The 16423-nt window shown below is 38.3% G+C and overlaps 1 protein-coding gene across 2 annotated transcripts in view; it reads right to left on the bottom strand.

Moving 5' to 3' along the window:
• Positions 1-231: 231 nt before the first annotated feature.
• The window catches only part of LOC126248147 (WD repeat, SAM and U-box domain-containing protein 1-like), a 195236-nt gene continuing 179044 nt past the window's right edge, over positions 232-16423 (bottom strand). For both annotated transcript variants that reach the window (XM_049948883.1, XM_049948882.1), the window contains exons 17-18: positions 13887-14042; positions 232-1204 (exon numbers count right to left, since the gene is read on the bottom strand). In XM_049948883.1, coding sequence (XP_049804840.1) covers positions 1044-1204; positions 13887-14042 — 317 coding nt within the window. In that variant the 3' untranslated portion in view covers positions 232-1043. The remainder of the gene's footprint in view (positions 1205-13886; positions 14043-16423) is intronic.

The following is a 16423-nucleotide window of genomic DNA, read 5'->3' as shown; positions in this document are numbered from 1 at the left end:
CTTGATTAATACTTAATTTTGGTGCAACATTTACAAAAATGTAACTGTAGGAATGAAATATATTCAGGTGCCATGGATTCCCCAATCATATGGAATAACACACAAATTACACACATTACAAAAATCGTCTCATAAACTGTAATATCTCTAATTTTTATTACAAAACAATGATATATTAACTCATTAAAACAATATATTAAAATGTAACATCCACAAGAGCAGTACAGGACATGGTTTTTAAACGGAGATCCATGATTTACCAATAAAAATGTTTTAAAAAAGCTGAAGATAATACATAAAATTCAACAAATGTTTCTTTTTCTTTATGGGTAAAGCTCAAATGTATCGACAACACAATAAACTAGATTCTATGCACTTCAATTACAGCAATGGTGTCATTGAGGATATTCCAATTCTCCTGGCACGATAACGAATTTGAACTGTAAAGCATGTTGGCATTTGTTTACTTACTCCAAGTGCTAATGCACTTACATAAACATTGTCAATCAATCTAACACACCTGTAAATAAAGTTAAGCACAGATAATGGAATTCTGTCACTCATGGCATTCAAACATTACACTGACTACACTTTTGTGTTTTGAAAAGTGTACCATCCTCAGCAATAAGCCTTCATAAAACTTAGAAGCTTCAACTTCACATAAAAAAGTAAAGGCACACTGCCTTTGTCACAAACTGTTGTTCAACACTGCATAAAAATAGACATTTCAATTTGTAGCGAAAGTTCAAAAGTACAAAAATATGTTCACATCACCAATCAGCAATGGTAGGATATTCAGCTAACTGTGCACACAAATTTAAAAAGAATAAACTAGCTTTATAATGTCCTGAAAATAGGCAATGCATCAGTAAAGCATATGTTTTCACATGTGAGAGACAGAATGAGAACAGTAGCTGTGCACAGTAACAAAATCAGTCACCATTTTATGACTAGTGAATTTAGAATTTAGAAGTAATAGGTGATGTAACACCATTACATGTGGCATGTACATACAGGTGGGTTACAAATACAAAACCTGAAATTCAGGATGCTGTTTCACCATAAAGAAATTGACAAATTTCTGCTTTAAGATCTGTATTTGGAATGCATTTGGTATTACTCAACTGACTGTTGGTCATGGGACTAGTAAATTTTCCACTGAGGAACCATTCATTAATTGCTGCACACTCGTATGTGAACCCATCTGGAAAGAAGTTCATAAAATCTATATGATAAAATTTTAGAAACACAAAATTAGAACAGTTAAGTAAATGATACAATGAGAAAAATGTTAGGTTACAATTCGATGGAAAACTGTTATTTAACCTTATAATTATCCACAAATGTAGCTACTACTAGGCAACAACCTGAGAATTTTTAATAAATTTACACCAAATGCTGTATCTCTTGCAAATGTTTCAAAACTCAGATAAAGCACTGGAAGTCCTAAAAAAAAAAGACACAAAATTGTACTTGAACAGAAATGTTCCAATTATCCGAATGAGAATTATCTGTGATAATTTATGACTTTTATAAAAAAAATAAAAAGATGAAGCCTGAAATATTCTGTTACTGTTAGAAGCAATGCTTTCCTCCTGGAGATGAAAACATCCATGAATAGGTAAATAGTGATGGATATGAATAAGGATTTTGGCAGCCAAGTGTTACAGACATAGTGAGCAATACAGGAAGATAGCAAAAATGAGGCTAGCAAGGAACTAGGCATCTACTGAAGTTCATTCCAAAGTATCTAAGTAATTTATTTTATTTTATTTTCAGTGGTCATACTTTCACTATGTGTGTGAAGAAAATGTGACATTAACATCAGAAGTGAATTACAAAGATGAAATTATGAAGTGCTTCAAACTGATGATAACAGTCGATAACTGATACATTTATATTAAAATTAAGAAAATAGATCTGAAGCATCAGAAAACTTCTAGAAGTTGTAGTTACCAAAAAGCACGGGTTCTCACAAAATATAATGACACAATAGTGCAGAGTAATACAAATGAATGTAACCACAAATCACGGTGGAGTGATATAATTTGTCTTTCTTCAAATGAATATCTGCCATTCACAAAGCTACAGCCAAGTGATGACTTTAAATCAAGTAATAAATACAAATGGACAAGAGTAGTATACAACAAAAGCAAAAATAAAAATAACAGCAGTGAAACTGAAAATGAAAGGTCAGTTTACTCATTACAAATGATCTATATATATTATAAATTATAGTTCCCAACAGCATATTTCTGCTGTATGTGAAGGCTAATCTCAGGAATTACTGTAGGGATTTTGGTATGGTTTCCACTAATAGACTGCTTCACAAGGAAGGTTTGTGTGGACAATTTATTACTTCTATGCCAGACTAGTTGTCTGGCCATACATACTTAGTGGAACCTGTGGAAAAGTGGAGCAAAACATTTCCTGGAGCAGATGTGGACTCTGGCCATAACTTGTTAGTTAAGAAATGCAGATTAATGAACAATAAATTGCAGAAAAGTAGGAAATTAATAAGGAGATGGGACATGGACAAACTGAAACAACCACAGATCATTTGAGTTTCAAAGGGAACATTAATGACTGACTGACTGAAACAGGTCATTGAAGGTAGCAGAGGAACAACTAAATGAACAAGACAAACCGCAGTAGCAATCCTTGGATAACATACAAGATACTGAATTTAATTGAAGAAAGGAGAGAAACAAAAATGTAGCAAATGGGAATACAGAGATAAAAAATTAATTTAAAAAAATCTGCAATATAGCACAGCACAAATGGCCAGAGGAGAAGCATAAAGGTGTATTAACTTGTATGACTATGGGAAAGACAGCTGCTGTGTATAGGAAAATTAAAGAAACCTTTGGAGAAAAGAGAAGTAGCTGTTTCAACACCAAGAACTCTGATGATTAAGCATACAAAAGGTTAAAAAGTGGAAGGGATATCTGAGTACAGAAACTTCAAGATAATATTATGGAACGGGAATAGGTAATGGATGAAGATGATATGAGATACGTGATATGAGGGGACTTACAAAAATAAGTTATACATGTAGTCCCATACTAAAACCGCTGCACAACCCGAGTGGTGAAATTTCAGGAGAGAGTACATGTTCCAGATTCCCTGCAGACACAGTTCTGCTGTGGCATGGTTAACAAATATATATTGGGGGAGTGAAATCCTGTGGCAACTGGAAATGTATTTCAAAGCTGAAGTACACAGGACAGTATGATTCCTGTATGAAACATGTCTAAATTGCACACAGATTCACTATGAAATTCTGGCAGTATACGAACCATGGGCAATGTAGTGCCCAGTTACAGTGAAATGCTGCCAACAATTTGACCAATACAGTACAGATATAGGTGATACTTATCAAGAAGGAAAGCCATAAACATTGAGCAAAAGAGACAATGTCCAAGAATTCAGGAACTGATTCACAGCAATTGAAGATTTTCCAATGATGAGGACATTCAACAGCAGTTCTTGAATGGCTCCTTGACCAAAGAGACAATTTCATCATCAAGGAACTGATGACTGGTATAACATTCCCACCACTGCCACCACTGTTTGCAGAGCCTTGAAGACTGTGTTGAGAAATAGTGTCATGTATCTGTTTCACTATGAATTGTAGTGCAGCATTCAACAAAAGTTACTTGGCCTGTCATAATAATGTGTATCATACTTTTTGAAGTCTCGTTGTATTACAAGAACAACTTGATACACTACTGAAAGACCAAAGCCAAAACAACGCACATGGGGTAGACGACTTTCCATCACAAAAACCTTGGGAGAATTAACCATCAGCAATGCAGGAACATGAAGCAACCATACTATGGATCAATTGGAATGAAAGTAAATCTAATCTAATCTAATCTAATCTAATCTAAGGGTTACCTTAGAATACAGATTGGAGAGAGACAAAGTTATATTCAGGGTGTTTGTAGGTTTAAAAAAAAAACTCTTGACAATGTTAATTGGAATACACTGTTTAAAACTGGAGTTGCCAGAGCTAAAATACAGAGAGCGAAACGTTATCTGCAATCTGTACAGAAACCAGGCTGTAGTTATAAAAGTCAAAGTACATAAAAGGGAAGCAGTAGTGTAAGACAAGGTTGTAGCCTATCAACTGTGCGACTCGAACTATACACTGTAACACAGGAAACTAAGCAGAAATTTGGATATGGGCATATTGATGGATTATGTGGAATAATTGGCAAGTTTTATTGTGTGTATATCCAGTAAAGGTGCTACCATAAAGGGACACATAATATCTTGGGTTGACTGATCATGTGAGACCAGCTGACCAGCTGATTCAAGCTCAAGCAGTCACGAGCTCACTCATTTTCTGTGAGTGAGACAATGCCAATGGTAACTGATGTTTCCCTGGAAGATGATATTTTATTTATGGACTCAGCCAAATGCTGATGTGGAGTGATTTTACTGGTATGCAAGTTGACTACACATGTATGTGTGAGGTTGCTAGAGCGAATTTACGCTTCAGCAACTACGGACCCAACAAAAATATGGAAAAATTGTGAGAAATTCATACCTGAACATAAATGCAGACTATAGCCAAGCCTGCATGTTGCACCGTTGTATTTGACTATGCATGGTAGCTGTCCAATGTCCTCAGCATGTTGCAAGTCTCAGTTATGGTCAGACCAATGTTCTGTATAGTTGAGTGTGCATTACGTCAGAACTAAGTGAATTTGGATGTGCTATATGGTGGGTGCTTCCTTAATGAAGGGAACCAAAGTGCTCAGTGTTTCAAAAGGCACCATATCAAAGATTTATAGTCCATACTAAGTCACAATGCGGAAAAATGAGCACGTTGAGTGATAATGACAGATGGCCATTGAAGAGGATTGTGATGAAAAACAAGAAGATGACAGCTGCAAATCTCACTGCAGAAATGAATGTCGCACTTGTGAACATTGTCAGCACCAATGCAACACATAGGGAGCTCTGGGTAAGAGAACTGTAGGATGATCTGGAATCCCAAAACAACTCATCAGTGTTGCAAATGCACATAAAAGAAAAATCTGGTGCTGAAGACATAAAACCTGGGCTCTGGAGCAATGGAAGAATGTCATCTGGTCAGATGAGTCTTGTTTCATGCTGTCTCCAACTTCCAGCTGAGTTTAGATCCCAAGAGTGAAACATGGTGGGATTTTGGTGAACATTTAGGCAGTCACATCATGATATTCCATGAGCCCAATGGTTACAATGCATGGCTGCTGATGTACCTTCACTCATGATATGCGCAATTTCAGATTGCATTTCCATACAGTTCACAGGCCCACTTATAGAGACCACTTGGGTCATCTGCCTGGCATAGGAACAGTATTATTTAAGCAATCACAAATGAGTGCCACCCTGTTCTATATTCTGTATTATTGTTGTCCAGTCTGTGTGTTCAGTGCTACGCACAACCTGTAACTTTAAGTGTTGCTCTATAAAGTAATTCGTTCCATAAATCGTGTTTGTTCTTGCTATAGCAGTTGCATAACTGCTAAAGATTATGTAACCATCTTGGCTGATCAGGTCCATCCTATGGTACAATCCTTGTTCCCCAATGAGGAGGCTGCTTTCCAAGATGAGAAGGCTCCTGTTCCCACAGCTCACACAGTCCAGGACTGGTTTTGTAAGCATGAGGATGAATTGTTGCACCTCCCCTGCCCACCACAGTCACCAGATCTCAGTATCACTGAGCCTTTGTTGTCTACTTTGGAGTGAAGTGTGCATGATCGCTATCCACCTCTATTATGGTTTCCTGAACTTGAGACTAGCAGGAAGAATGGTATAAGACTCCATTGAAAACCATATAGGATCTTTATTTGTTCATTCCGAGACAACTGGAAGCCATTTTGAATATCAATAGGTTTCCTACAGTGTATTAGACGTGGTAATGTGTTGTGTTTTTGATATTCCCATATTTTTGTCCAACCCTGTATACTTATTCTGCCAAGAGAACTAACTATTGGAGTACATGAAATGTATTTGCAGTTGCGAATATACACTACCATCAGCTGTGTAATGGAATGAAGACAATGAAAATTTGTGCAGGAGTGGGACTCGAACCCAGATTTCTTGCTTATTGCATGTGGTCGACTTACCATTCGGCTACCCGAGCACAACTCACAGCCAGATCCAAACTTCCATTTGCCATCAACCAGTGTCTACAACCTGTACTAGGACATTCATTATGTATATTCCAGTATAGGGGAGACATTTTAATTGAAAGTCACTTTCCCTTTATCCACCAACACTGGACACATGACTCTCAAGTAAAATGTCTCCCCTGCACAGGAATATACATAATGAATGTATGAGGACAGGTTGTAGACACATAATTGATGACATATAGAAGTTTGGGTCTGGCCATGAGTCGTGCTCGGATAGCCAAATGGTAAGGTGACTGCTTGCGATAAATGGTAAATCTGGGTTTGAGTCCCGCTCCGGCACAAATGTTCATTGTCATCATTGCTTTATACAGCTGATGGTAGTCCATATTCGCAACTGCAAATACATTTCACGTATTTTGTAATGGCTGTAGTTGCCACAGTGCCTTTTCCTTCGGTCGTGCATGCATGTCTGATGGTACATTACATCATAATTTGGAATAACACAGGCACTGTAATATCATACTGTAACTATTGCAGTGGTTTCCACAACTGTTTATCAATATCATCACACCTGTGTTACTATCAGGCAGAGTGGCTGTATACAGTTTAAGTTGCATTCACAAAAAATTAGTTGTCCACATTCTTCTTATTTACTTGTGGCTCAAAACAGTTATTTTATTTTGTTGAGAGCTTACTGACATGTTGCAGTGAACTTATGCAAGTGTAATTAATAAATGTTTCCAAAGAAGATTGAGGCACAAAATTAGTGACCTTTATTTGTATCAGGCAGAACTATAAGGATGCAAAGCTTTTTGAACTGTGGCAGTAACAACTTAATCTACATCAAGAAATGATAAAGTTTTGCTGATTTCAATGCTCTTTCAGTCAAGAAGTGTACCAAAAATGGTTAGTGCTGCTTTTACAGGTAGATGATATAAAGCATTTGGATCATCAGTGTGCATTTTTGTTTTCAACGAATCCTCAGTTGTACTATTTAGTGCAAAAGTTGACTCTGCTGTTGGACCCATCAGTGCTTCTCTTAATTTTGGCTTACTTTCAGCACATATGAGTGCATATACACTTGACAACAGTTGGACCTCTCTAGCAGAAGTGTTATATATTGTTTGTGCTAATGAAGTCACAAGTTGTTCAACAGGCATTTTCTTCTGATTTCAGAAGCTCTACTACAACTCTGCATTGGATCTTAATGTGTTAAATGTGTCTTGCCCAGTGGCAGGCTGTCAGGCCTGTTCTACTCTGTCCTGTGTCATTCTGAGGCCTATTTTCACAGTTGTTCCCTAGCTATCCAGATTGTATTACATTGTATGCATGACATGAGTATCCCTATTATGAAGTAGAATGATGTCAATGTTTTTTGCAAAGGGCATACTGCAGAGATGTATCAAAATGCAGCAGGTATCAGTTGATGTCCATTGCCAGTTCAGATTAATAATATCTCAGGGAGCTGTAGTGCATGGCATGGAGTGTGGCATAAAAGGTTAGCATGTCTGTCTGGCATGCTGCAGGTCAACAGTCCAGACCCTAAACATCAATAATTATTTGGAAGGTTCTTGAAATACCTTATGTTTCTAATGTTCTGAAATATTCAATGTTCATATAAATACCAGCATTCTGTAATATTTAATGTTTGAATAAATAGCAGCACTCTCCTTTCAGAAACTCAGTTATGTTCTGATGTACATCAGTATCAATAATAAACATGCTTTCAGTGTTAAATGTTGCAGTTTACTGAGGACCCTGCCTTCGGATTTGGACTCAATCATGGTTTCAATACAACATTGTTTGGTGGAGATGCTGCATACTTGAAAACATATACATCACTGTTGCGTCAGTTGGGCAATGTAAAAGCCATTGCCTACACAGACAGGAGCCACAATACAAAAAGTATATTGTTCCCAAGATCCATGTATTCAGGAGGCAGATGGATTCCAAAGCAGCAGTAAGTTAGCTGCACATTGGGCAACCATTCCAAAGACACAGGTCAGGTCCCAACAAACTGGCTGAAAAGGTTCAACTGAGTCACCAAATGCGACAGGTGGGATGAGATGATGTGTTTGTGTCTACTTTTACTTGGGTAGCACAGCCCAGCAGTGGTTCATGAACAATGAAGAGAATCTCAATGGCTGACACAAATTCCACACCAAACTGAAGAAAACATTTGCTAATAATAAGCAGCAAGTCCACTTAGTGACCCAACATCATGGAGAAACAACACAGTTATACATAAAGAACATTTTGGCACTATGCAACATCGTGAATCTGAACATGACAGAAGTCAACAAAATCCCACACTTGATGAAAGGAGTCGCAGAAGAAATGCACCAAGCTTTTTTGGTAAAGAATTCTACAATGACAGAAGAATTAATCAAGTGATGCCAGCAAATTGAAGAAATGAATCAGAAAAAGATACAGATGAAAGGGGTATGATGACCAACTGCTGAAAGTGGTCCCTCCAGCATTTGTGGGAGATAGTAAGAGAAGAGATATAGCAGTTTACAGCAGCCAGAAATACCGGACTGCGTACAAAAGCAATGGAGCCATGAATGTCAATCCATACGTCAGGAAGTAACAGAGAATGTTCAAGAAGAGGAGTATCAATCTTTAACACTGCACTCTACTATCAGTCGAACCTGTCAGGAAGAATGTACTTGACCAACTCTGACTTACGTCACAGCTGTTGAGCGACAATCTAGTGACTGGCCAACACGGCTGCAACCAACTCCTACACCAACTATAGCCATCGAAGAATGGACATTTGAAGGAAAGACAGCAACACACCAGTATGTTTCCACTGTGGATACCCCAGACACTTTGTACCTTACTGCAGACGACATGCACAAGTTTTTGACAACTAATTATGCTGCCAGTTGTCAAACGACTCAAGTTTTTATTCACATCAGCCAACTGCAGATGATTACACTCAGTCTGTTGGATGAAGCCCACCTCTGTACACAGGGTATGTTATAGCCATACCCCATCACCATACAGAGCTATCAGCCTCTTGACAGCCACTGAATTCAGGAAAACTAAGCAAGGTGACTATCTCTGGAGATGAGGCTGCCACAGACACAAATCCTCCATGGATGATAATGTTCAGGATGTCATGAATTCTCACTGACATCATCACTGATTGCCATCCAGTCCAGGTGCTAGTCGATTCAGGGGCTTCCTTTACTGTAATGTAAGATGCTTATCATCATCAGACTAGGTACCGTGATAGGAAAGCAACTGCGCTGAAACTCGAAAATAGAAATTACATCCAGCCGATGTATTACATGAATAACTATAAGAGAACACAGCCCTTTGAATTTGTCATTTTAACACAACGTAGTCATAAATGCTCCTATCAGAGTACAAAAAAGGTTAATATGCTCCTGTTTAAAAGACTGTGACTGACAACGGGGTACCATCTGCCTTATTCTACCTTCCTCAGCACCTTTAAAATTTTTCCTAAAAATTTTGGCATTCAAATACAGTCAACTCTTTTTAACCCTTTCACTGCTCCAGACGTAAATATATGCTAATCGTTTCAGTGCACCAGACGTATATATACGATTTGCTATAAAAAATACTTACACCGGTTCCCTGCTACAGTCGTATAGTTAGGTATAACGCCGACAATCGAGCCAGCGAGTCAGAGGTAATTATTGTGCAAGTATGCAGTTTAATTGTTGGAATACTAGGAAATACCTGAACGACTATTGAATGCTGAATTCTCTTTCTGCTGACTTCATTCGTATCACTATATTACCTAGCTTGTGTGCGGCTGTTTCTGCGTTACCGAATAAAATGACGAGACATTAACGTCCGTTTACAGATGATGAGCTGCTGAGTATTCTAAACCAAAGTGATGACGAGGAAATAATCGTACCCAATCCAGCTGATTATGGGTGGACAGAAAATGATGACGATGAGCTGGCAGATAAATCTGTCACCACACATATAAAAAATATTTGTGGACCAACAAACGTTGAACCAGTAAATGCAGATCCAGATTTTGATGTTATCGTCGATTCTTTCTCTGATTCTGAAGAAGAGCCTGAGCGTGTGCCTGAAAAATCTCCTAAGCGACACAAAACAGTTGATTTTACATGGAAAGACTCTGGTTTGGACCCTAAAGTGTATAATTTCAATAACAGTGGTTCCGGTTGCAAAATCGTCAATTTAGATGATTTATGTACTATACACGACTGCTTCCAAGTTTTTTTAAGCCAAGAAATTGTGAACTACATAGCTGAACAATGTAATTTATATTATGAACACCTTTGCAATGATGCCAGTGAAAAATCAAGACTGCGACATTGGAAAAACACAAACAGTGACGAATTTTACTGTTTCCTTGCTGTAAATTTTCTGATGGCTCAAGTGAGAAGAGGAGGAGGAGGAGATTAGTGTTTAACATCCCGTCGACAACAAGGTCATTAGAGACGAAGCGCAAGCTCGGGTGAGGGGAGGGTGGGGAAGGAAATCGGCCGTGCCCTTTCAAAGGAACCATCCCGGCATTTGCCTGAAGCGATTTAGGGAAGTCATGGAAAACCTAAATTAGGATGGCTGGAGATGGGATTGAACTGTCGTCCTCCCGAATGCGAGTCCAGTGTGCTAACCACTGCGCCACCTCACTCGGTCAAGTGAGAAGAAATGAAATAAACAGATATTGGACCAATGATCAGTTACTGTCTATTCCAATGTTTGTGCAAATCATGCCGAGAGATAGATATCTTCTGTTACTTAGAATGTTACATTTTGCTGATAACGTTGAGGACCCTGGAGATGACAAAATCTGGAAATTACGTCGAATTGTGGATCGCTTAAGAAGAGTATTTCCAGATGCTTTCTATTCTTTTAAAAATTTGTGCATTGACGAAAGTTTAGTTCTCTTCAAAGGTCGTGTCTTCTTCACGCAGTACATTCCTTCCAAACGCCACAGATTTGGTGTAAAAATTTTTGTGTTATTGGTTGTGAAACTGGTTATATTCTTGACTTTATTATTTATGTGGGTGCAGCAACACACGTAAAAATGAAACTGACTTTGGTGTATATGTTGGAATACCTGGAAGCACTGTTCTCACTTTACTTGAATGTTACCTTGGTAAAGGTCACACATTATATGTTGACAATTGGTACACTAGCCCAACGTTATTTTCTTATTTGCATGACAGAGTGACTAATGCCTGTGGAACTGTGAGAACAAACTGCAAAGGCATGCCTGCTTTATCAAAAAAACTTATAAAAGGCGAGATCGAGTTTATGTCAACAGATAAACTTCTTGCTCTGAAGTGGCAGGACAAGCGGGAAGTGAGGATGCTTTCAACTCTTCATACAAGCGAAATTACAGCGACTGACAAAATTGAAAGAACCATGAATGAACCAAAAACAAAACCAGCTTTCATCGTAAGCTACACTGAAAATATGGGGGCCGTCGACAGGAGTGACATGATGCTAAGTTCAGTAGAATGTGTACGAAAAACTGTAAAATGGTACAAAAAAGTATTTTTTCATTTGGTGGATCTGTCTCTGCTCAGTGCGCACGCATTATATAAATCTCAAACGAGATGAAATATTTCAGTATCTGATTTTCAACAGAAACTTATCAAGGAGATCCTAGAGATTCACCACCAACCACAAACGGAGGGACGTCGTGGAAGGAGATCGGCTGATGGTGACAATCCCTTACGCCTAACCGAGCGCCACTTTATCTCGCTAATCCCAGGAACTTCAAGAAGAAGGCCACCCAGAGAAGGTGTATTGTATGTGCAAAACATGGTAAACGAAGTGACACGAGATACATTTGTGTCAAATGTAATGTGCCTTTATGTTTGAATTTTTGTTTCGAGAGATATCACACTTTGAAGTATTACTAATGTAATATGTTTTGTATTTTTTTCTCCTAATAAAGTACCTTTTTTGAACAAAATAAGACTTTCTGAACAAAGATTTAAAAAAAGGAAATGATTTACACCGACAATACTGGATTTTGCGTCTCATTTTTATCTCAATAATAACGGTAGACTGCTACAGTCGTACATATACGCACTGGGTGAAAATAACGCGCACAGGGTGGGAGCCTGAAAGGACCCTGAAGATAAAATTAGATAGAGATTTGATGCCACAGAGAGGCTTACTGGTACCAGTTCTTCCTGCAAACGATTCGAGACTGGAAGAGGAATGGGGGAGTAGCAGAGGTACAAAAGGTATCCACTGTCACACACTGCAAGGTGGCTTGCAGTGTGTAGATGTAGATGCATATGTAGATGTAGGGTGTTCAGTTACCACACCATATCATTACAGGGGATGAAACTTGGGTCCATCACGTGACACCAGAGATGAAGAAAGCGTGAGTGTCATGGAGACACTATTTGTCCCTCAAAATTTTATAATATCAGTTAACTACTTAATAGGTAAACTGGTACCAGTTGGGTCCATCATAATTCTGCCATATTTATTAAGGGTCATATTTATGATGAAAAAGATTTAACATTCACAGATAATTGAACTGTACGGGAAAAAGTCTCCACAATAAGGAACTCACAGAAAATATTGTAAACTGCACTGCCAAAGAATATAACATAACTCACATTAGGTTGGATGTACAGAGCACAAAAATGAATTATATTTCAATGGTGATAAAAGTGTTGAAGAGTGCTACATGGAAATGTGCAATTTGTACAACCAGTTATTAAAAAAAGATTATTTTTTATTTTCTAATTTAATGTTAATACATCCTAGGATGGTAACTTTCTGTAGTGGGAATTTGTGATGACCAAATTGCAATTATTTCTTTAGCATGTATATCAGTGCTTTCAGTGTACATCTTTACATATTGTGACTGTGCACAGTAAGTGAATTGACTCGTGGAATGTACACACACATGAAAAACTGTACCCATGCATCCACACAGTGATTACACAAATTGTAAGATTCGATACAGCATTAAAAGGACAGATTGCTGCTCGCCACATTGAGGAGCTGTTGAGTGGCAGACATGCACACTGAAAAAACTGTTAGATATTTTAGTGATCGAACTAAGTCCTTCATCAGGCGTAGACAAACCAAAACACATCCCCATTCACAAGGCATAACTCAGGAAAACAATGCCACTGTCATCTCTGGGCACTTAGACCTAACTGCAACTACATCTGAAACAAGCAGCAACAGTCATTGAGGTGAATAGTGGGGGTACACAAAAGTCTTCAAGAAGTGAGGGTGAGAGATAGCAGGGTGGGGTGGTGGAAGATGGTAGTGCTGCCTGTGAGAGTGTACAAGGATGCACTTAGGACAGTGGCCGTGCGTGTGTGTGTGTGTGTGTGTGTGTGTGTGTGTGTGTGTGTGTGTGTAGTTTGTTTGTGTTTGTGTGTGTGCATCTGATGAAGGAGTTAGTTCGATTGCTAGAACACCTAGCAGTCCGTTTTCAGTGTGCTTGTCTGCAACTTAATTCCTCCTCCATGTGATGAGAGGCAATCTATTCTTTACATGTTGTTGTTATTCTATTGTTTAATTATAAGAGTTGGTATGATCTGTGACATCAAGCATGGCAAACAGAATGCATTAGTAGATCAGTCATCACAATAAGCAGCTTAGTCATTTTGTTCAATGTAACAGAACATGGTAATTCAACTGTATCAGCAGGACAATGAACAACATTTTTTCTTCTATCGACTAGCAATATTCTTAAGTTTGTTGCAGTCACTTATTGTAACTAAAATATCTTTGTAACAGTGACTAGTTTAACTATACCTGAACAAATAACTGGATCTTGCATAATTTCATGTGTAATAGGACAGAGAAATTCATGTGGAATCTCTTTGTCTACTGGTACATCCAACACACCATAGTCAGCTTTTTTCAACCAAAAAAGGTAGGATCTCAGTTTCTGTCTCTCTCCCTCTTCACCTGTGGATGTAAACATTCTTAGGTTAATTTTAGATTCACAAATTATGCAATATGATCAAACGACAATAAAACAAAATGCAACAATTATTCTGAATGTGATGTACTGAGAGTCAGCTTCAATAATGCGTGCAACAGGGGTGCCTAAAAATTATAGATAGGAGATCTCCCAAATTAATACAAAGTGGAAAATTATAATAAGTATATAACCTTGCTTGGAAGTTATGTCCTATTTAATACACACTGTGTCACTATCTATGGAAAACAATTATACAACTACAATGCTGTTATTACTGGTGATACAAATGCTCAAGAGTGAGAACTGTTAACTCACATTTGTACGTACAACTTCTCCATAAGTTTCGAAGAAGGAAAGAAAATAAATAAATAAACTGTCCCTACAATCATGAATGCAAATGTAAATGACTTACTGTCTACACACAGCACACCATCAAGAATTACAACTCATTCAGCACATTAATGTTATCCTTAATGAAAGTACAGAAGATAATCATCTGCTGTTAGTTGAAGAGCAGCATTTAATCATAAAGCCAACTAGAAACAAGTTTCACAGATCAAGACTGGACTGTCAGCCTGAATCAATAGAATGAAGAATTTTAATTAAAGATGAAGCTTTCACTGCTCATAATGAAATAAGGTAGTAACAGAACACGAAGATTGACCAGAGAAACCCTTGTAGAAGTAGAGGGAAGTTGCTGTGGAAATAACTCTGCTGGAATGGCAATTTAGTTGAAGAAATCCCTGATGAAAAACAGACTCCCACCTTTAGCAAATTTGCTAATTTAAGTGTGCAGAGAGCACAGGAAAAGCTACACAACAGTATTTTAGACACAAAAATGGCTAAAACATCAATTTCAACTATCTGAAAACCATCATGTTGAAGGACAATAACAAAATCATTCCTGCAACAAATTGATGAGCATAAAACTAATTATGTTGAATACATGCTTTTTGCTAATTCTTACTAATGAGATAGAAACATGTTTTCTTGTAACTGACAGCAAACAAAGTACAAATAAAAATGCAAATCAGAATGGGTAAAATTAGAGATAATCAAAAGTGGGACAAATGTTAAAGCCTATGGAATTAAAGTATTTACTCAGTCACATACTCTCTTCATTCATGTATACTGAAAAATAAGCAGACAAGAAAGATGCATCTCTACTGATAAGTAAAAGGCAATGACCAAGGAAAACTCCAAGGAAACTTGCATGCGATACCAATGAAACTGGAGTTGGAAAAAGCAAGTCTCATATTCAGGTACACTTAAACATGCATGTATAATCATACAAAAAAGAAACAATACTGAGTAGAGCTAAGAACAATGAATGACCCAGAGAAGGATGAAGTGCTTAAAAATAGCTACTACTAACTTAATAAGTAAAATGATGTTCTGTTATCAAAAAAGGCCAAGACAGTATTAAATGCAGCAACTTTTCTTATTAAAACTAAGCTCAACAAATAACATGCAATGTACACTCATGCTCATAAATTAAGGATAACGCTGATACATGGTGAAACAATGCTCTGGTGAGCAGTTTGCAGGTTTAAATCACCTTGGGGTATGACCATGAGGTGCATTTGACCTGCAGTCGTCGCACGGTGGCGCTGGCAGCAGTCCACATCCACAGGTGTGTGTTGGTGCATGTCAAAGTATGGTGGAGCGAGTAAGTGTGCAGACATTTTCAGACGTGCTAATGGTGACTGTGTGTTTAAAATGGCTCAAAGGACACATATTGATGATATTATGAGGAGTAGAATACTAGGACAACTGGAGGCTGGTCAAACACAGCAGGTCACAGCACAGGTCCTACGTGTGCCACAAAGTGTGATCTCAAGATTATGGCAACGATTCCAGCAGACAGGAAACGTGTCCAGGCGCTACAGTACGGGACGTCCACAGTGTACAACACCACAAGAAGACCGATATCTCACCATCAGTGCCCACAGATGGCTACGGAGTACTGCAGGTAGCCTCGCTCGGGACCTTACCGCAGCCATTGGAACAGCTGTCTCCAGACACACAGTCTACAGATGACTGAACAGACATGGTTTATTCGCCCGGAGACCTGTAAGGTGCATTCCACTGACCCCTGGTCACAGGAGAGCCTGTAAAGCCTGTTGTCAAGAACACAGTACTTGGTCATTGGAACAATGGTCCCAGGTTATGTTCACGGACAAGTCCAGAAATAGTCTGAACAGTGATTCTCGCCGGGTTTTCATCTGGTGTGAACCAGGAACCAGATACCAACCCCTTAATGTCCTTGAAAGGGACCTGTATGGAGGTCGTGGTTTGATGGTGAGGGGTGGGATTATGATTGGTGCATGTACACCCCTGCATGTTTTTGACAGAGGAACTGTAG

Source organism: Schistocerca nitens, chromosome 3 (genome assembly GCF_023898315.1).
Source record: "Schistocerca nitens isolate TAMUIC-IGC-003100 chromosome 3, iqSchNite1.1, whole genome shotgun sequence".
In the NCBI taxonomy this organism is placed as follows: Eukaryota; Metazoa; Arthropoda; class Insecta; order Orthoptera; family Acrididae; genus Schistocerca; species Schistocerca nitens.
The sequence above is the reverse complement of the archived record's forward strand: the minus strand, read 5'-3'. Positions and strand labels throughout refer to the sequence as shown.